The 21,843-nt window shown below is 28.2% G+C and overlaps 1 protein-coding gene across 3 annotated transcripts in view; it reads right to left on the reverse strand.

Annotated features, from left to right (window-relative positions):
- LOC103579203 (protein held out wings) overlaps positions 1-21,843 on the reverse strand; it is a 40,934-nt gene that overhangs the window by 10,789 nt on the left and 8,302 nt on the right. Inside the window, exons 2-5 of one of the 3 annotated variants that reach the window (XM_008560534.3) lie at positions 9,181-9,314; positions 4,099-4,215; positions 1,487-1,630; positions 865-967 (exon numbers count right to left, since the gene is read on the reverse strand). In XM_008560534.3, coding sequence (XP_008558756.1) covers positions 865-967; positions 1,487-1,630; positions 4,099-4,215; positions 9,181-9,314 — 498 coding nt within the window. The remainder of the gene's footprint in view (positions 1-864; positions 968-1,486; positions 1,631-4,098; positions 4,216-9,180; positions 9,315-21,843) is intronic. The other 2 variants (XM_008560536.3, XM_053737834.1) reach the window with 2 other exon arrangements.

Raw genomic sequence — 21,843 nt, forward strand, 5'->3', positions numbered from 1 at the left:
TGTTGCTGTTAATGAATCCAAATATATTTTTATTTATTTATATTTATATTGTCATTTATTATAACGTCATAAATCTTCAGCTAACTAACAGTATAATTCAATTATTGGCAGCTTTGAGAATATTATTAATAATTATTATTGCTACATACGTTCGAGGAAGTTGTGTATCGATAGTAAAAATAGAAAGAGAAAAAAAAATACGATTCATTGAACTTTTAAATGATTAAGCGATTTTATATGCGGTAACTACTAACGATAATATACTACCGTTGATACAGAGAATCTCTATTGTTTTCTTGGGTTTAAAGATGCGCGGTTACTTTTTTATGTCTTGTGTAGGTACATGGCGCATAGTAGTAGCTCGCGAATAATTTACCATTACATCAAGAGTATCAGTTTCCCATAGTGTCTCTAGTCTATATCTATAAACGTGTAGTTTCCTCGTTATCGCCCGTGTAATCACATTATAGGAACACGAGCTTGGATAAAACACGAGCCAAGTAAAGAGAGAAAGGCATGCCACTAACGGATAATAATATTCTCTTGATATGACAATCGATTTAAGAGAGAAATAGGTGTGTATTTAAGTTATGTCAAGCAAGCTCGTGCGTTTCTCATTGATTAAATCTGTTATATACTTAATTTTATATCGTGAGGCACTGATAATAATAAATATATAAGTATACATTGTCTTTCATTTAGACAATAACTGCAATGTAGTGATTTCTATATATATAAAATAGTAGTAATGAATAACTACAAGTAAGATAAACATGTTATGTTGTTAGATGATGTTGCTGTTGTATTGTTGTTTATTAATGCCCAGTGACTTAAGAAAGACATCGATGCGACGTGTCGATGTACCTGCTGCTGCTGCAACTTTTGTATTTGAATCTCGATAAGTGCCGTTTATTATTGCAAGCTCCATCAATTGTCTCTTCTTTAATTCGTCCTCCCCTTCAGCCTGCTAACAATCGATATTACCGTCAGTATCTAATTTACATATTTATTGAAAAATAATTATTATATTTATATTATTTATTTTATCTTTCTCTCAGCATTTTTAATTGCACATTAAATATTTAATTGTTCAGATGTTATATTATCGAAAGATTTATTTTGAAATCTATTTATAAATTTTAACTGACAATAAATTTATCGTGTCCTAATTTATATAATTATCAAATAATATTGTCATCATAAATCTATTTTATTTATTATTAAAAATTAAAAATTTTAATTTATTTATTATGTACTATCAGTTATACTATTATATAAATAAGAACATGACCTCGTGTCGAGTTAAATTATCAAGAGAAAAAAAAAATCAGATTGTAAAAATATCACGATTGCATTATTGTTAACTTTTTAAAATGAATTATTTATTAATTAATAATTAATAAATAAATATGTTTAGAGAGTGAGTTTTCGAGAGTAAGATTAAGTAAATATTATAAATGTATATAAATAATCAGAACTCTCTCACCACGGGCACTAGAAGCTTTTTAACTTCCTCAACAGCACGGGCAAGTTTAAGTGTCGCACGGTTTTCAGTGTCCTCGACCGTCAGCAACACGTGCAACTCATCCGTCAAGTGTTCCCAGTTTGGCTTGCCTCGATTTTGCTCCTCCTGTTTAATTTATTTACAATTATTTATTTATTATTTTACTCATTTTTTTCTTACACACAGAAAACTAAAGGATTTCTTGGCATAAAAAATTTTCACTCGCCCCAAGAAATTTTTAAAATTATAAATTTTGAAACCAAAAAATTTTTCAAAGTGAGAAAATAATTTTTGTCTTCAATTAACAATAAAAAATATTTTTCGCGCCAAGAAATTCTTCTTTTTTGTGCAAAGATACTCAAGTGTCATTTATTTAATAAATAATTTTATTATAAATATATAATATAGTATATTACATATACTAACAACATAATAATTAAATTTAGCGACTTATTTTTCATAGAAACTGATAAACCAGCAAGGCCATGTAATAAATAAAGTAAATAAAAATTAATCATGCATTGGCTAAGTAAAATATAAACATTAATAAGACAATTATCATGTATTGTAAATATAATAATTAATAACACATATATTATAATATTGTGTGCAAATGTATAAAGAATATAAATGCATTATAAATAATTATTATGCTCAAAGATTAACAATATGAGTTTGCGTTAAACTTATTACATAAAATACTTACAAGAGCTTTCACAAGATTGCCATAAGCGCAGCTTGAAAACAATGATTTATATTTTATGCACTAATATTTTATATTTATTAATATATGGTGTTTATTTTATCATTTTTTCTTTGTTCATTATATTTTATTTTGATCGAGATTAAAAATGATGAATGAATTAAAAGTAAGAGTGTATGTGATGAGTAATGGTTAATATTCAAAAGCAAAGTATTGCTGCTAATTCTATTACGCGTCTTCGAAATTATTTTTTTTCGCCTTCAATCTTAACAATATTGCAGACAAGTAAAAATAAGCATGTATATAAATATCTGATTGACGTATGCTTAATTTTTCTTTTAAATTTTAATATTTTTTTTTCTCGTACGTTCAATATATTCGTATTCAAAGTGATGCGAAACATCTGTCCCTCAAGCGAGATAGGTTTGACGTTGAAAAAGAGGCAATTTGTCTGATTGACAAGACTTATTATAATGATTTGCAAAAGATCGTGCTGCAGTACCCATATATATTATATATATATGAATGATTATTTAGTTGTACAGTAAAATAAAATAATGAATTTCAAAGCATTAAGTTTTATGATAATAATAATAATAATAATAGTAATAATGCAAAAATAATAAATAACTTAATGGTTACCGGTTATTGTATGGCAGAAGCTAACATTTATATAGGAACGGAGTAAAACAGGGTATTCAAGAAAATACGAAGTTTTCGAGGACTAAAATACGTCACATTTTTTTTTTTTTTTTTTCATAATATTCAAAGTAAATAGAAAAAAATTTCAGTTATCATAAAACAAAAGTCATTAATATTTTTCGACTGACATTAGATTTTTGAAAAAGTTTAACAAAAAAAATTCAAAATAATACTCAATTATATTTACAAAAGTAATTTTTTTTTTTTTTTATAAAATTTTGGGGGTATCCCGTTTTGCCCCCCGTTTCCTATAAATTTAATTTAAAATAATGTGAAATGTAATGATAAAAAAATAGTTGAATCATGAATAGACATTTAAAGACATCTGAGTGGTTTAAAAGCCACCCAGAGTATGGTTGTAGACTGGCAGTGCGGATGGGTTCTATAGAGAACCGGAGAATCCATAGAAGGATTACCTGACAGGGATATAAAAAAAAATAAAAGTACTGAAAGTCAGTGACCACTTAAGTTTGTTCCTTCTCTATACTCTTCATTCTCTTCTCTTATATTTTATCCATTACATTAATACACTAGTCTTGAGTACAGAGTATAGAGTAGTTTAAAGCAATGTAATGTTAGGTAGAGAAGCTCGCCTTAACTGGCAACATTTTCCTGCGACAGGTATGATGAGATTTTATATGGGATATGAGATATTTGTTTGCCCATGTGATCACATGAGTATGAGCAAAAGTATGAGTGTTTTGTCCGTATGTAGCAAATCAGCAGATCAAGTATAAGTCAGCAGCTTTTGAGTGTTAATCTTTTATGTATACTTAGAAAAGCAGCAGAAAACCCGAGCGGGTCATATACTGACACATGCGGGTTACATATATGTGTATTAAACTACTGTGTGCAGCAGTATTAGAGTTGCATCAAGTTGTGTCGAGTGTTTAGGCCTCGATTCCACGAGCATTTAAAACCGAATATGGTCTTAACTCAAGATTGCGACACTAAAAATGTTGATAGATTTTAACTCCTGGATTTATCTGGAATAGTGATCTCACGGTGTTACGGGTATAAAACTTTGTTGCCCTACCGCTTAATTACGATGTCATGATATTTTATTTATAATATAGGTAAGGTAATAGGTTAAAAATAAATATATACTTTTTAAAGTTATTAAGAGTTTATATACTGAATAATAATAATGAATATATATTATAGGCGTGGTAAATAAACATTTATTTACCTTTTTCTTATCCCTCATGGAGCCTTTTCCGCGGACCATTATTTTACATCCTGTCTCTTGCTCCAGCTGTTTGGCTGTCATACCACGTGGGCCCAAAATCCTTCCAACGAAATTGAACTGTAAAAAAAAAAACCGACAGTTATATTGAGAATGGATGAGTGAGTGATAAGATTAGATTGTGGGTGACCAATGGACATTTTTTAATATAAATCAGGGATGTCTTAAAATGAGATAAATTTTATCAGTCCAATAAAAAAAGGTTAGATAATTGATAAAAATCACAACTCAAGTTTCGATTGATATATTTTCCATTTTTAAATATCTGAAAGTTTATATACGTATTATATTTTATCGGATAGGTATTTATATGGTATACACTTGACACAGAGTTTAAAGAAAGTCTTTTCAACCCTGAGTTATGTAGTGAAGACATTTATGGACGACATAAAAGGCTAGGTATATAGTTCCGGACAAACGAGTGGGTGTGTCGTCGCATTTAACGGTGTTTCAATACTGAATATCTACGTTTATATGTATATGTATATGTATATATACAGAAGAGGAGTTTCAAATATTTTTCTACGTATAAATATTGTACAGTTGGTATAATTCATATGTATGGATGGATATACACATATTTGTAGTATGTATGTATTATAACCGTTTCCCTTTTTGCCTCTTGTTAAATATTTTGCGCGACAAATGTACACGTTCGATTCCCACACGAAGCCGGACACGGGCCGATGCGTAGGAAGATACGTAACTGCGTCCCATTCAGGATGTGAAGTAAGGCTCGCCGACTCGCGAGGCCAGCTTTGAAAGAAGGAGCGCCCGTTGTCATTATAATAGGTGCCGCCGTTGTGTTGCCTGCTTGGAGAAATCGCGCGACCGCGAGCAGCAAGCTTATAAATCAAATCAACTCTCTGTGCATATAATACTATGGCTAAACCGTCATTCTTATCGCCTTCTTCACTACACAATCTCCAATGCATTACTCTCAGTCTGTATGTAACAGTATAGATTGACCGTAACGTAATATTTTAATAACTCATTTTTGCTCCCTTCATTTACTTTATTTATTTTCTATAACTAAATTATTATTATTATTATTACTATTGATGGTTATACTGTGCAATTATACAATCATTAATAATAAATTTCATCTCGGCACATTCAATCGCTCTTAATGGCGGCATTATTCTGATTGGTTCATATCTTTTAATAGATCATTTGTCACTTGGCCTTTTTATTTATTTCTCACAGTTAAAATACCTGTTAGATTGGATTTATTCAAGATTTATTACCTACAATAAAAATGAACCAAGATCACTAGTATGAAATTATGTGAATTCAATTATTTTATAACTCATGGAAAATACTTTCATATTTTGCTAAAATTTTTAGGTTATAAATTTAAATTTAAAAAAAATTAATTCTACTGTTGTATTAAATATTTTTTTTTATCCTTTTAGTATTCATGCATGAGTTACATATTTATGGTTGCGAAAAAAGTACATCGGAAAGATTCGCAATCGTGACATCCGGTGTAAAATATATACTGCCCTTTAGTAATTGCTAACGTACAATTAACGGACTGAGGGTTTGAATTTATATATATATTTTTAAAATATTCTTTTTGCAACGCATAATAAATGCATACATACGTCTATGTATATATAATAAATATTGTAATATAAACTTTAAGAATAATGGTTCACTGGGCAATGCATGTTAAAGGAAACTAGGGTTGGATAGTTATTTTAGTTTTAATACCCAGTGTAAAATGTTTTTACAAAACAATTAAGTTTGCTATTTGAAATACTTGTAACTTGTTCAGGCGTTTCTCAATCATTGGAGTTAACATAAAGAGAATTCCTCAACGAGTCTCTGTCGTAAAAATTTTCGATCTTACACAGTACGCGTCGATTACTTTCTAAGTGGTTCTTATATATGTTACGTAGGATTTAATACTTCTACACTCAATATATCTTTCTTACACAGAAAAAAATGATTTCGCCGCGCAAAAAATTTTTCCTCGCCCCAAGAAAATTTTTGCATTATAAATTGAAACTAAATTTTTGCCCATTTCAAAACACAATGAGGGACAAATTTTAAAAATCGATTTTTTAATATTTGCAGTTCCAGTGGAGTCTTGTGAACATGATTCAATTAATATTTCAAAAATTTTATTTTTTTCAGTTACTGTGTTTTCAAATTGGGCAGCAGAATATTTCTTGCGTCAAAAAATCTTTTTTTTCTGTGTAATATCTATTATCCATATATATATATATATGAATACACGTGCTCAACTGATGTGTATATTTAAAATAGTGTACATGTGTGCATGTAGCATGGACAAAAATGTATATGTGTGTATGAAAAGGATTAAATATAGAATTTGTAACAATAACCAGCAGCACATGAGAGTATGAAGTGTCTATAAGTCTTGAGGAAGCATTCTGGGAAATCGAAAGATGAATAGGATTTAAAAACGTTTAATATATCTGATTATCAAAATATATTCCTACCATCTGGATTTACATACATTTAAAATAAACTAAAATTATTTTAATAATTTATTGCAATCAATATTCATAATTTAATAAATAATTAAATTTAAAAGTAGTAAACTATATTTTATTTTCTTAATTTAAACTATAAAATGTATTTTTAAAAATAATAATAATTTTTACAACTGCATCTGCAATAAAACGCGTAAAGTCACCGGGTAAAGAAAGGGAAACCCGATCATGTGGAATCCAGTGTAGCTTTTTTTAGAATAGTTCCACACTATACAAAAATAAAACTCGTGAGCTTCTTGAATTTATTTCACTGTTTATTTAAGAATTTCAAAATAAAAAAAAGGATTTTAAAGTTAATTTAACTTTACGGAATTTAAAATTTTTATTTTTGTTAACGGATTTTATTATGTCTGAATAAAAAAGTAAACTATGTATCTGCGGATTTGGTTAATTTAACACAAATGTCCGACAGACTTAGCGTAATTATTTTTGCTTGTGATACTGCCTTGTATTTCAGAGATTAAATTGTGTGAAGAAACACGAGACACATGTTTTTATCTTAACGTGATCGTCGTCGCGGCCCCAATCTGACTATTTATGAACAATAGATGAGGTGCGCCACCGTCCGAGCATTAACCCAAGAAATTAATGGACCGTATAGGCCTTACTACATATAGTATCACCCAAAATGTCTCGGTTATTTTGAATTTAAATCTTCTACAAGAACTACAATTTCTAAATAAAATTAACTAAAAATAAAATACATGTACAAGATAAAAAAAAAAAAAAAAACTAAGAAAATTCTTAATAATCCAAACTAATGAGTGCTGGGTTTAAATAAAACTAAACCAATCTAATAACTACATGTAGTAGATATATATCATTTGAAACGTCATGTTTTATATCATCAATCAATGCGTTATTTATCTCTACTGTATTAAGAGTAAGAGAAATTATAGACGTCAGAAAATCTCTTGTAGTGTATTAATTAAAATGCTTGGTATATTATGTATATACTTGTATAGAATGAATGGCAGTGAAAAATAAAAAACAAAATATATGAAGATTGATTAATCATTAATAGTTGTTACCGCTGCTGTTGTTGTTGTTAACGTGTGTAAAACACCGGGATATTATATGCTGCTCTGAATATTGTGATTATTAATAATACATGTATATGTATATATATATAAACAGAGTAAATATAAATAAACAAATGGCCTGAATGCCTGTATGCGTAGGTGGGAAAATATAATACAGATCTCGGAGCTTATAACCAATAATACACAAGGCATTGGGTTAAATTTCATGACAATAATAAAACAACGAGTGGTACATGTTCTATCTTGAGGAAAGTAAACGAGGTCGGAGTAATAATTGCAAGATGAAAATTTAGTTAAAAGTAAATATATAAAGTATAATATGATATTAAAGTGTATCGCTAGCTGACGTGTGTATATATAACGTCCAGTGGTGTGTCCAAACATTAACATCCTGCTGATGGTAAGATGAGAGAAAACATTCGTTTTAAGAGCGAGAGATGAAAAGTCTACGGCCTCGTTATAATAACTTGGATGCAGAATACACTACAGGATATGTGTCTATATATATTTATGAGTATATATGTGCATATGTGTATGTATGTATGTATGTGTGTATTTAGGGATTTGAGGAGGTAGTGCGTGTTGTACGGCAGTTCTCGGGATCTATTCTCGGCATAAGACTAAAATAAACGCCTGGCTGTACACACATTTCTCTTGGATGCTGCTGGCTCTCCTTTTCGTTTTCTCTCATCCCCTTGTTGCTGAAGGCTACTAATGTACCTTTGAGAACCTCAAAACCTCGATCCTTATTATTTATTACTTCTAACATTTATCTATGTCCCTTTTATTTATTTTTAAACTACTGTTTTATGTAAATCAAATTATATTTTAAAATATATATATGTATATGTATTGTATGTATCGGTAAAAATTTTTTACTAGAGATCCCGAACATGAAGAAAACCTATTACATGGATAAAAATAATTTTTTTGTGTCAAGTAATGAAAAAAAAAAAAAAAAAAAGTTATAAAATTATTTATTTGTTTTCTTCTGAATGATCATTGAGGCGTATCAACATGAGGATTATTATTGAAGCGATTACTAGAGACGGCTTCAATATTCTACACACTCGTAGGCGGACAAGTATCCAATCACCTATACTTTTTTTTTTGTTAATTCATTTCATCTTACATCAATTACAGTTTACTGCTGCTGCTAACTCTTGATAATTTTTTTTTCAGCTTAGATCAACTGGTATTATTGGAACCTCTATTTCGCTTCATTAATTTTATTATACGCGTGAGTCAAGCTGATAGAAAAAATCTAGGGGAACCAATTGATTCAATTCGCGACGGTCTTATCGATTATTAATACTCACGATATTAGCCGTATATGATGATAATTAATTTATGATTGAAAAAAAATTTTGAATTATAGTTACGATTAAACATTAATTGTAATAAAGTTAGGTTAACCAGTGGGTGTTATTATTTTTAAATAAATTTATAGTACTTACATCTGGATGTTCTTTTACTGGTACATAAACTTTTTCTGTGAGTGTAATAATATCTCCTTCTGGCTCTGGTAATGTCAGTGGCTCTTTCTTGACACCACTTATTTGAAATAAACTTGCTCGTACTTTTGCAATTTCTGTAAACAAAAAAAAATTTTATATTTTTTAGTTCAATTTCTGCTATTTGAAATTTTTTTAAAATATTCCGCCTTTTTTTCATTAGACGTCGCTTTTTATTTTTCAACCCTACTGTCACCAGTGCTGCTGCCAGTAGTTTGTGGAAAAAAAATTAGAAATAATAATAAAGAAAAATAATAAATGGCTGTTGTTTTTCGTGAATTATCGGTTTTTTTTATTAACTGCAACTAAACGAAAATTTGCAAAAAAGTTTTTGCTACAAAAAAATACAAAGCTTATAAAAAAAAAAATTAGGCTAATTTATCACATTTTTGAGAGTTGTGCTTCCGAAGATTCGTATAGAACAATTTCCAGCACAAGAATCTTGGATTAAAATAATTTGTTTGAAATTAATGGAATAATTATTCGAAATTATTCTTTATTCTTTAGTAAATTGACGTTGTACTGGTATACAATTTAATCGATTTTAGTCCAATTAAAAGAGTGTAGTGTTCAATAAAAAATGAGTATTTATAACTATAATTTATGCATAACGGTGTATCTTAATTAATTAACGAGATTTCATTCAATGATCCGAGTCAAGATCTCAAGTCACATGTCAATTAATTTCAAACATATATTTATATAACTGATAATCTATAAGCCATGTCAATAATGTATAACAGCTTTCATGTGCAATAAATAAATGTCTGCGTACTCAATTATTTATTCAGTTATTTTGAGTCAAGAGCAAGGAGAAAATTCAGAATGCGATGATTTTTCCAGTTATGCTATTTTTTCATTTTTTTGTTCTTATTATCCATTTCACGCTTGAAGCTGTATATAGTCGACCAAGATAGATATGACTAACGCATGTCCTTGACACAATGCTTCGTGCATTTTTGCAGGTGCAACAAGGTGTTACGTGTTTAGATTTATGTCGATTACCTCATTGTAGGCATTTTTAAAAAAATTTTTATAAATAAATCCATATGTTAATTAGTTTTAAAAGAAAATATCTCAACTGGTTATCATCTAGATCATAAGTAGATCATTGAAAATATTTTTTGTCCTGTTATTTACTAATTTCATTTTTTCTAAATCATTAATTTGTTGATTGACAATTAATAATAATTAACCTAGTGGTTTTTTAAATACATCAAATTTAAATTAGTAAAAGATTAAATTTTTGTTTTATCGACTGGCTCTGAAAGATAAGAAATTTTATTTCCATGGACTGTCAAAATTCTCTTTAACTTATTAAGAACAATCAATGTCATCAATTTCAAACTTCGATAAGTTTCTATTAAAATAAAAATTAACGTAATCAATTAGATATTTCGATCGTTATCGCTTTTACATACATTCAAAATAACGAACAGACAATAACACCGAAATTTTTAAAATTAATTAACTTGAAATTACATAAATTTTGTTTATTAAAATGTCTTCGGCAATAGTTTACTTTTTCCATCAATTTCCTGTGTACTATATAGTCTGTAAACACATCATACAGCAAGTGCAGCACGTTTTGCAGGGATAAAAAAAAAAATATACAGGGTAAAATTAGTTTGTGATTTTCACGCAAACGCGCCGACAAGATCGCGTCATCTATTCAGCGAGGGCGTTTCTGTAATACTCAATCTCTCAAACAGTAACCATCACATCATGCATCATCACATCTTGCTTTCTCACATTGGCTTGCTATTATTTTTTATTCTTTTTTTACACTGTCTCGAGACTGCGCACGAGAGGCCTTGCAAATCTAATGACTGGGCGTGGCCCGTAATGTACCTAGACTCGTAATCGTGGAAATTTCATGATACTGCAGGTCTTAAAAAACCGTGGAAGTCACTTGTTCTCATACCAGACAAATTACATTCATACATACCCATATCTATCATCTAAAACGCATAAAAAAAAGACTTTTTTTTTCTTTTTAATTTTAGTATGCAAAAAAAAACAATCATTGTTTCGGATTCGTAAGAAAAAGTTTAAAATAAATGATAATTAGTTGAATTTATAATAATTACATCTTTTGTTACTGTTAATGACCTCCGGAAGTTGTTTTATATTTAGGTATAAAGAAATTAGGTGCTTTTAATGACCCAAAATTAAATTTAACTGCAGTCTGACGTTATTATGATGTAATGATAAATTTAAAGTTACTCATACGACTACTGATTTATTTGCCTAGACTGAAAAAAATGACAAATAAAACTCACTATTAAATATTAACAATTAATTTTAAAATAAACAATTAAATTTTTCCATTTCTGCTCAATTACTCAGTCGTAAAAAAATTCATTCAAAAGTTAGTCAATTTATAAATTTAACAAATTAATTTTTTTATACTCATACAATTAATAATAATCAATTTGGAACTCGATGGTAAAAATTGTAACAGTTTTTTTTTTAAATTTATCTTAATTTAGTTCATGTCACACATGACATGTGCGACAGTCTACTCTAGACTCTAGTGTAGACTAATAGCACACATTCACGTGTGTATAGATCAGCGCACAACACACAAGACTACTCTACCACCAACAAGATAATATTACAGCAAAGGTTAACGTTTCTACACTGCCCCACTTTCTCGCATGCCTGACCTCTTCGTCCCGTTGTTGTTGTGATAATGTTTAATTCGAAAATATTTATAATATAAATAATTAACGTACGTGAAAATTGCTCCGCAACAATAGAATTACTTTTGCTACACCACCATAAATATATCTGATGGTAAATTAATTTAGCAAGAAAAAAAATTTCTCTTCATACATGTAATTAATACGTGCATATATTTTAAAAAATTAATTAATTGCTAACAATTTTAATTAAATATCTGTGTGATTCAATCTTTTAATTGATTAGTCAAAGTAATCAAATAATAAAGATTCAAAGATATAAATAATATAAACTTTCTCTTCGGTATGTATGCTCCGACCCCGATGGTGCCCCGTATATATGTGTATGTATAGATATACATACTAATATTATTATTGTTGTTGTGGGATTGTGGAGTACATAAAGATATACAATATAACCTTATCGCCATTTGTCCCCCATGGATGCGTGACTACAAACAAGGAAGTGGATTCGCGAAGGATAATATACGCCGATGGACCCAGCTAGATAATGACCAGCAAACTCAACAAAGATTCGTGACTCTTGAGACTCTCTACTCGACATCATGTCCTCGAGGAAGAAATTTGAAGCTCACGAATATTCACTTTATAATAACAAAATTAAAACAACAACATCAACAACGACAAAGAGACTGTAACAAAAACATATTAACTGTCAAGTTTGATCGCCATTGGCTGACCTCGAGAGAGAAAGTCTTATAGTAATCCATAATAAACAATATATCATTATAAATTTTTATACATATCGAGCAAGTTTCAAGTAATAGAAAGAGTTATTTGTAGAATTTTTATTTTTAAATTAACAAATCATCATTTTCATTGGGTTACTTTAAAAGTAATAGCTCAATTGTCTAGTGAGTAAAGGGTAAAAAATAAATAATAAAACGGAAAAGATCATAGCTACATTTAGCAGATAAAATTACTGCGATAAAATAGGATAGAATACTGTCATCTGAACTGAACGAAACATGACATCAGCTGACTTACTGAGTACCACACTGATCGCTGGCTTTTTTCCTCTCGTCTCTCCTCAATATATCTCTGCTTTACTCTGCCCTACTCTACTCTTCTACATATATATATATATATATATATATGTAGAAGAGTATATACTTCACTCCCTTTACTTGGCTCAATAACAAGCGCATCATGCCGACCTCCACTCTCTTTATATTATGCCTGCACGAGAAAACGAACACACCCGTTGATTGTGACAGACGCCTGGCTGACTATCATTGCGGTTTTACCTAACACACTCCCACATCCATGCAAACTGACACATGTCATTTTTTGATGCTGTATAATTAATCATCTGAAACTTTTAACACAGACTTTAATGATCTGTTAACTTTTTTCTTAGTAGTTATAAATAAAATATTTTTAAAAACACGTATTGTATTTCGTCCTATAAATACTCTAAGATATTTTATTGTTTATGGTAATTAACTAGAAAAAAGTTTTAATATATGTAAAAATATTTTATATGGAGAATTTTTAAAATCAATTTATAGAGTAGACTAAACTATGACATGCTTGAAGTCTTGTTTTTATTTTTATTTATTACGTCACTGCTATGCGAAACTACTTAAACACACATTTAACTCTTTTTAAACTCGCAGCTTGTGTTGTTTCATTCATTTTATTTAACTTTATTCGATTTGGTCTCTAGAGGCAGACGTCTGGACCCAGTAAACCGTGTATAAACGAATATGTAAGGATGAGTTTAATCGATAAGACCAAAGACAACGATCGGGACTTCTGAAGCCGAAGCTTTGGACACGAGGTAAATGGCCCCATTTATTGAGGAATTTTTTACCGAATATCGATGTAATGATAAAATATTGTCAATTATTATTATTTTTTTACCGGTAATTTTAATAAATCCATTTTAAAATATATACATATATTTTTTTGTATAAAAAATAATTATAAATTTGAATAATTAAATTAATCTACGCATTTTTAAGATTTTATTATCTTTAATGATTCACTCTCTGAAAACGGTTGAACAAAAGATATTACGTATTTATATTATATATATTTATATATGGTTATTAAGAAATAATTGTCATGTATTAGGTAATTTGTGAGGTAGTAAATACATAACTACTAGTCATAAATGCTTTTAATTTATAAATCAGAAGATTATTAGAAAAAAAAAAAAAAAAAAAAAAAAAGACTTACTGCAAAATATTTTTCAATGCATCAATAATTACTAAATTAACTTTAATTACTGTAGTTATTTATTCCGAGATTTTTATGGCCGCTATAAAACTATATCGAGTCAAAGTATAGTGAAAAATTATTTATTTATACCTTTTAAAATTTTAATTGTAAACAGGAGCATTAAAAAAAGATATATGGTCTGAAATATATTAATAGTTAAATAGACTTGACGTAAAAAATAATGATAGAAAATGTTAAGTCATTAATTTGTACTTTTACGAGCGATTCATTTAAACTATTCCTTATTTTTCTTGTTTTATTTTATCTTGTTATTTATTTTTTTTATAAGTTTAAATGGAAATATGTGTGTGGTAATGATGTAGGAGTAAAAGATCAACGTGAGATCATCGATTTCATAGTCACGAGTAAAGCGGCGTGCCGTGACACAAATGCACGTTCATTTTTTCTAGCCAATACTATTTTTCATAGTATGTTATATTATATTATTATATTTGTATTTTTATTACTATTAAATGTGAAAAAAGGGGAAAAAGTTTATGCGTAGAAAGAAAATAAAAAACTGATGGTAAGATAAAGTCAATCGGTACAAATTGCGGTTATATATCATCATCATAAATATATGTTATAAATAAAATAATAAAAAAATGTAAGAAAAAATGATGAAAGATAATACTTGACTGAATAACTTGAGTTCTTGTTGCTACGCAAAGCAATTTTATATTTATATTTTTCTTTGAGAAGCAGGAAACGTTTCGAATTCTTCATTTACGTTGTGATGTTTTCAAAACTACTGTACCAAAACTTACTGTTGTCATATGACATAAACGAATTTTCAAATAAAAATTGCAAATAGTGAAAGAATTAATAATAATAATAATGATAATAATAATAATGACAACAGCAACTGGATTGAGAGAGAAGAAATATCTGAATATTCAAAAATGGATAATATGATATGTCTGCGGGGTTTTATGTCTGGATTTATTTTTACGTTAGTCAAGTATTTTTTATTAGACTTTAAATAGACTTTTAGAGAACGGGAATTTAAATTTAAGTTTAAAATTTAAAACACATCTATTAGATTAAAAAATAGTCAATTAAAAAGACTATTAAAAAACAAAATTTAGCTTAAAAATTTAATAATTTATTATCTGTTTCTTATGATCGTTAAAAAAAATCACAGCGCCATGTTTTAATAATAAAAATATTAAATATATAAACTGGAAAAAAATAATTTATTTTTACACATAAAAATAAATAAATTTTTAAGTTAATAAAATCTAAAATTACTATAGTTTTTTTTTCTCCCATAAATCATTAAAATATTTTTCAAAGAATTTTTTTTACGCTATCTAAAAATATATAAACATAAGTACGCATGTACATTTAAAAATAAAAATGAATTTTGAAAGTCATTGTAAAGTGAAAGAATCTACTGGCAGGAAAATATATATTTAAGTTTTGTCACCCTTGTAAAACAACTGGAAAAACCGACAGCTGTAATTAAAATCGATGGTGGTGACAAATGAACAGTAAAATAAAAATAAAATAAAAATACAGCTGAAGAAAAAGTATGAGGTACATGAAGAAAATAAAACTACACATATACACGTGGGTGATGCGAGAAAGATTAATCGAATGAACATATGTATAAGGATTTAGTGCACGTTTGAGAGTTGTGTGTACGTCGTAAAAATTGCGTCACGTTTTAGTTCTTATACAATAAGGGAGATATTTTATACAGTAAATATCTCGGAGGTTAATTGGGCTCATGAGAGAAAAAGATAGATCGTATTGCTGCAGTCGTGAACACACCTGAGTGAAATTATTTTGATTTACTGATATTGGAGGATATAGCTATGTAGGAAGAAGAGAAGATGTGCTCGTTTGGTCGCGAACAAACTCGAATTACTAAAATTGATTCTCCCTTAAGCATCAATTTATTTATTACTACTCGACCTGATATCAATAAATATTAAATATCTCACATTTATATTTAATTTAATTTAATATTTATTATTTATTAGATAAAAGTATATGGATTTTTATTTTAATAATGTTCATTAATTTATTACCTTCACATGAGTAATGCGTCTATTGTATAGAGATACAAAAAGACATTGCCATTAATGTTACTATGTTTATTATTATTGTGATAAGATCCGACAAAAGTTGGAAAATTTAAACGTGCGCAAGTCACGTGCTCATTCAAAAAATAAAAATAATGAAATATAAGTTTAATAAAAAGGAAAAACTTCCGTATGTTCGTTAGTAATGAGAAAAAAGGTTGAATTGAAAAAGTGATCGGTAGATGGCGCTCCTGTGTGTGAGAAATAATAAAAATCCAAAAATGGCGGCTAAATTTTTTGGATGAATTGCCAGTTTTAAGTTTTTATAAATTACAATCAAACAAAAAGGCTTTGGATAGCAATTTTCAAAACGGCTCGTTTATTTAAGATTTAATTGTAAAAAAAAAAGATCAATTGATTGTCCAATTTTGGAGTTATCGTGTTTACCAACATCCGTATAGATTGACGGACATCACAGGTTTTTTTTCATAATTTTATTGTTTTCAATCATTATTATCAAAGAATTGATTGGAAATTTTGTTCGTTTTAATCATAAATGAAGTATCTTTCAAATGGTACAAATTTCATTCTGGTTAAACATATTTGAACGAGTGTAAATATGTTTTTTACGTGAGTAAATCAGCTGGGATCGCGTAAGCGTTAGTAAAATATTTTCAAATTAATTTTTAATTGAAAATTTTTGTTCATAAGAGTATTTTATAGATAAAACTGTATAATTTTGTTTTTAAAATTCATGTTAATTTAGATAATGGTCTGATATGGAGAAGTGCTTTTCCGAAATTTAACCAGAATAAAATTAAAAATATTCAATTGTCAACTAAAGTTATTGAATCGGCTTGTTATTAGTGTATAAAAAATATTAAGATATATATTTATTATGGATATTTTGAATGTGATTCAAAACCACAGTCTCACGATAGGGTAATGAGTGTAAGCCGCAAAAATTTAAATAAGTGGGAAAACAAACCTCAAGGTAATACTTTGATGTTGAATAGTTTTTAACAAGGCGATAAAAATCGTGGGAAATTGTGATACATTTGTAAATATGTTTGTTGAACATCGATTCGGTAGATCAAAAATGCTTTTAAGATATTTAGCATTTTTATTTTAATTATAACAGGTTGTTAGATTACACACTATTTATATCAAAAGTAATATATGTATCATATATATAATTTCCGAATAAAAATCAGGTTTATATATTTGATACTGCAGCAATTAAATTTTAATTTATTACTGAATTGTAGAGTGGTAATAAAATTTTTATTACTTTTTAATTTATACAAATTATTTTTTTTGTACTCGAGTTGAATTTTTTTTTTTTTTTTTACTACAAAATATTTTTTATTTTAATTAAAAAAATATTTAAAAATGTCTGTAAGACTTTTCAACTTGAAAGTTTTTGTTAAATAAAAAATGTAACGTGTCTATTTTCATAAACTTTAGAGAGAAATGCTTAAGTAACGATTACTTTATTTTCACCCAGTGACTCAAGATTCGTATTTATAAATCCGTTAGTGTGTCTGAGAATTCTGCAAAGCTCATGTGCGAATTTTATCCTATACTCTATTAGTTCTTGTGATCTTGACGGAAGCGGAACTAGTACATTGTAAATTATTTTCTTAACAAATTGTTAAGTAAAATTTTGTTTTAAAAAAATAAACTAAAAGGAGGTTGGATATTTTTTTTAAGATAATAATTTATTCGAATACTAATTTATAGAAATAAGTATTAGAGCTTCAATAAAATATAAAAAGATGCAGTATAAGTTAAAAAAAAAAAAAAAAAAAAAGAATAAAAAATACACAAGAGGAATTTCAAAAGGGGGAAAGTCAGATCGAATAAAGTTGGGTGAACATTCGGGCAGGTCCAAAGAATTCCTAACAGGTTTACACTTTAAACCACAATTGCTGGTTACTCAGGTGCCTCGCCCTCTCGACAGGTCCCATTCATTTCATTCCCTATGGTACCATAATATTATAAGTAATACACACACACACACACACACACACACACACACACATATATGTATATGTATATATACATATAAATACATATACTTGCGTGAACTTGTATCCCTATTTATGTGTTAGATAGAACCAGCCTCATATATATACAATATCTATGAAGAAAAGAACAGGGAAAAATACTCTCCCATAAATGTAAGCGGTTTATCCGATGATATCTCAGTTCAAACGTCAATTTTAATACTCAGGAATACATCTAATCACAAACCATAAAAACCTGCGTCGATGGAAAATAAAAATCATTTTTTCCCACGATTAAATACATTAGCCATAAAATTTTTTTTTTCCAAAGAATATTTCGAAACTACTGGTAGATTTTTTTTACTTTCATCACTCGTTATGCTGGTACTATAAATTTTTTTTATTTATCGATTCTCATATATACTTATTATGTACGTATATTATTTTTCAAGAGCAGTTGGATTTATGGTGGTACATGCGTAGTCACACTAAACTACAAGTAATTAAATTAACCGTAAGATGCATCGTCACTAAATTTTATTTAATTTAATATTTTTTAATTTAGTTAAAATTTAAATTTAACGATTCATTTTTACGTTATTGAAGATAATTATATTTAATTAGTAAGTTAAATATGTAATTATTTAAGAATGCATTTTATTATTAATATAAATTTTTTGTAAAATGAAATTGGTTATTAAAAATTATTTAATGTCACCAAACGTGACAAGTCTATCAGAATAATTATTAAAAAAATATTTAATTTATAAATTATTATAGTTGACACAGTAAAGTAAATATATACACATGCGTAGATCAATAATTAATATCGTTTTATTATTTATTATTATCAGTTTGTGGACAGTGACAGTAGAAGTGATATTTGACCTGCAAACAAATTATAAGATAATACCAATCACAAATCCAATCTTTTGAAAAATACATATATATGTACAAATAAATCTCAACTTATAGGACATAAATTTAAAAATGAATAAGTAATATGAATAAATATGTATATTATTAAAAAAAAAAAAAAAAGCTATTTTTAGCGAACAGAACTAAAAACTCACAAGAGAAATATATGTATATATGTATATATATTGACGTAAGTATAGTGTTAATTATCTGTCTTGGTATATTTATCTGCATATTTATCGTGTATCGAGGGTTCAAAACCGGTACCGTCTTGTCTCTCCTCAAACTTTACCAATTTTGTAACGGCATATAGTGAATACTTGACCATTATAATACTCAGAATTAAAAATAACCGTAAGAAAAAATTAAATAATAAATATTTAGTAATGAATTTAATGAAGCGAATGAATGAAATTGAATATATTATTTTATTTATACTTTTTATAAATACAGCCTAAAATTTTTATTTTGAATAATTTCTCTACTATAAAAAAAAAAAACATTTTATACTTTCCAAAGGTCAAGAGTTTATTTTCAAACACGTAATTAAATAATTAATTTTTCAATTATTAAATTATAATTATACACTTTGCTTTCTCGAATTATCATTTGCTTTTAAAATGTAAAATAACTATTTTTTTTTTTTTATAAAATAAAATAAAAAAAAGTCAATAAATTTTGTAATTATCTAGTTCCAAGAATGAACAATTATCGTTGCAACATCTCAACTATTCGTATAATTGAAAAACTTGTCCCTACAACCCTGAATACCTTGAAAAAAATTTACAATAATAATAATAATAATAGCAATAGTAATAAAAGGTACTAAATAAATATAAATGTTGAATTACATTTGTAATAAAATTGTAAATATCCTTTTTTTTCTTAAAAGGGGTCTGCAATTTTTCTTTATCACAATCAAGTCGACCATCGATACTATCCTTGTTGCATTTGCGCAGTAAATGGTATCTTTGTCCACGTTTTTCTTTTAAACAAATTTAAATTTTTGAAAAAATGAAAACCTAAACTGCTAGACTATAGAGTAATATATCGAGCCGCGTTCTTAGATTTTGTTTAAAAGAAAAGCTTGGACAAAAATTACTATAGACCCTCCGTAAAAAAAATTGACACATTTTAAACACGTGGTATTGAAGTGGAAAACACATTTTTCAAAGCAGATCCCTTAGAATTGCAGTGTTTTCTCATGGTGATTAGGAAGTGGAATAAAAGTTTTTGAGAGTCGGAGTAGTATAGAGAATATTTATTGTTAAATATATGTAGGTATTTTAGTATACATATGTATATTGTTCCGTACAACGCCCTTCAAAAATAACAAACTTGACACGCGTGAAGCACATGGTCTTTTTACATGAGTGACTAATTTTTAAAAAGAATTTTACTAATCATATCCGTCTCGTTAAAAATTAATAACGATTGAAATGAATAAATAATTATTTGAACAATAATAATAATGAACAGCGTGAAAAAAATAAATTTTTCTTTAAAATTTTAAAAAATATTTTCAATACCCCACGTGATTTTTCCAATGATCCGTTGGCATGTGGACCAAACGAAGGGAAAAAAGGGCCTGAGGTATAAAAAATTCAAAAGAATAAAATATATAATAAGAAATACAACACTGTTGTGTGTTTAGTTTTTAAAGACTTCTGCCATTGGCTGTTCCCTTCTGGTTTTAGCACCCACGCATTTCCCCCACGAGGATTGCCTGAAGATGGTACCAAGATAGAATTTTAAGGCGCGTTCATGGTCTCTCTTTCGTTTATACAGCCTTATTTAACTCAACTCTGCGGGAGCAAACACTATCATTTTTAAAGTAAAACTATCCCTTTTAATAACAATGAAATTCTAAAAATAATTACTATTATATTTACTCCGAAATCTTTTAAATATCTTTCAAAAACGCTTGTTAATTAAAGTATAACATAAAAAAAAATAATTAATTAGTAAGAGATAAATAATTGAATCTGTAAATTGATATATTTAATCCTAAAAAAATAAACGATAATAAAAAATGAACCGTGAATGGAACGAGGAAGTGAATCTCAACGAAAACGTCTTCGGGGTTCTTGGAAGATATAGAGAAGCAAGGGAATAATTGCGGTTTCAAAGTAAAGGTTGTGCATCGAGCATCAGGCAACAAGGCAAAATAAGAAGACGTAAATAAAGAAAATAAAAAAACAATTTAAGAGAAAAAGGGAGAGCGAGAGAGAACGATAGTAAGTAAGTAAGACGCGAAAGACGCGAGTATTGGTTAATGTAATGTAATGTAAAAAACAGAATAAAAGAACTTATCCCTTCTATGCACATGAACTTTCATACACACAGCTATACAGTATTCCTGTGTACATACATCTATGTACATATGTGTGTATATGTATATATAAATGTATAAAATAAAAGGGCGCGAGGGAATCAAGTAAGAGAGAATGGAAGAGAGCCACGGATGGGAGTTTACTCTTTACTCGTATTGTGTATGGTATAGAAGATAGTCGGCAAAGTTTGCTGTCGCGGGTCAGCACGGTCATCGGCCTCCAAGGGCCCTCTTCTGCTTCTTCTCCTTCTTATTCTTATTCTTCTTCAACGTCTTCTTCTTTTCCACCGTATCGTCTTCACAAGCCAGCTTTTTTCTCTTTGTTTTATTTTATTATTATTATTTTTTTTTTTTTTTATTCATTTTAACTTCGAGGGCCATGATGC

Source organism: Microplitis demolitor, chromosome 3 (genome assembly GCF_026212275.2).
Source record: "Microplitis demolitor isolate Queensland-Clemson2020A chromosome 3, iyMicDemo2.1a, whole genome shotgun sequence".
Classification (NCBI taxonomy): domain Eukaryota; kingdom Metazoa; phylum Arthropoda; class Insecta; order Hymenoptera; family Braconidae; genus Microplitis; species Microplitis demolitor.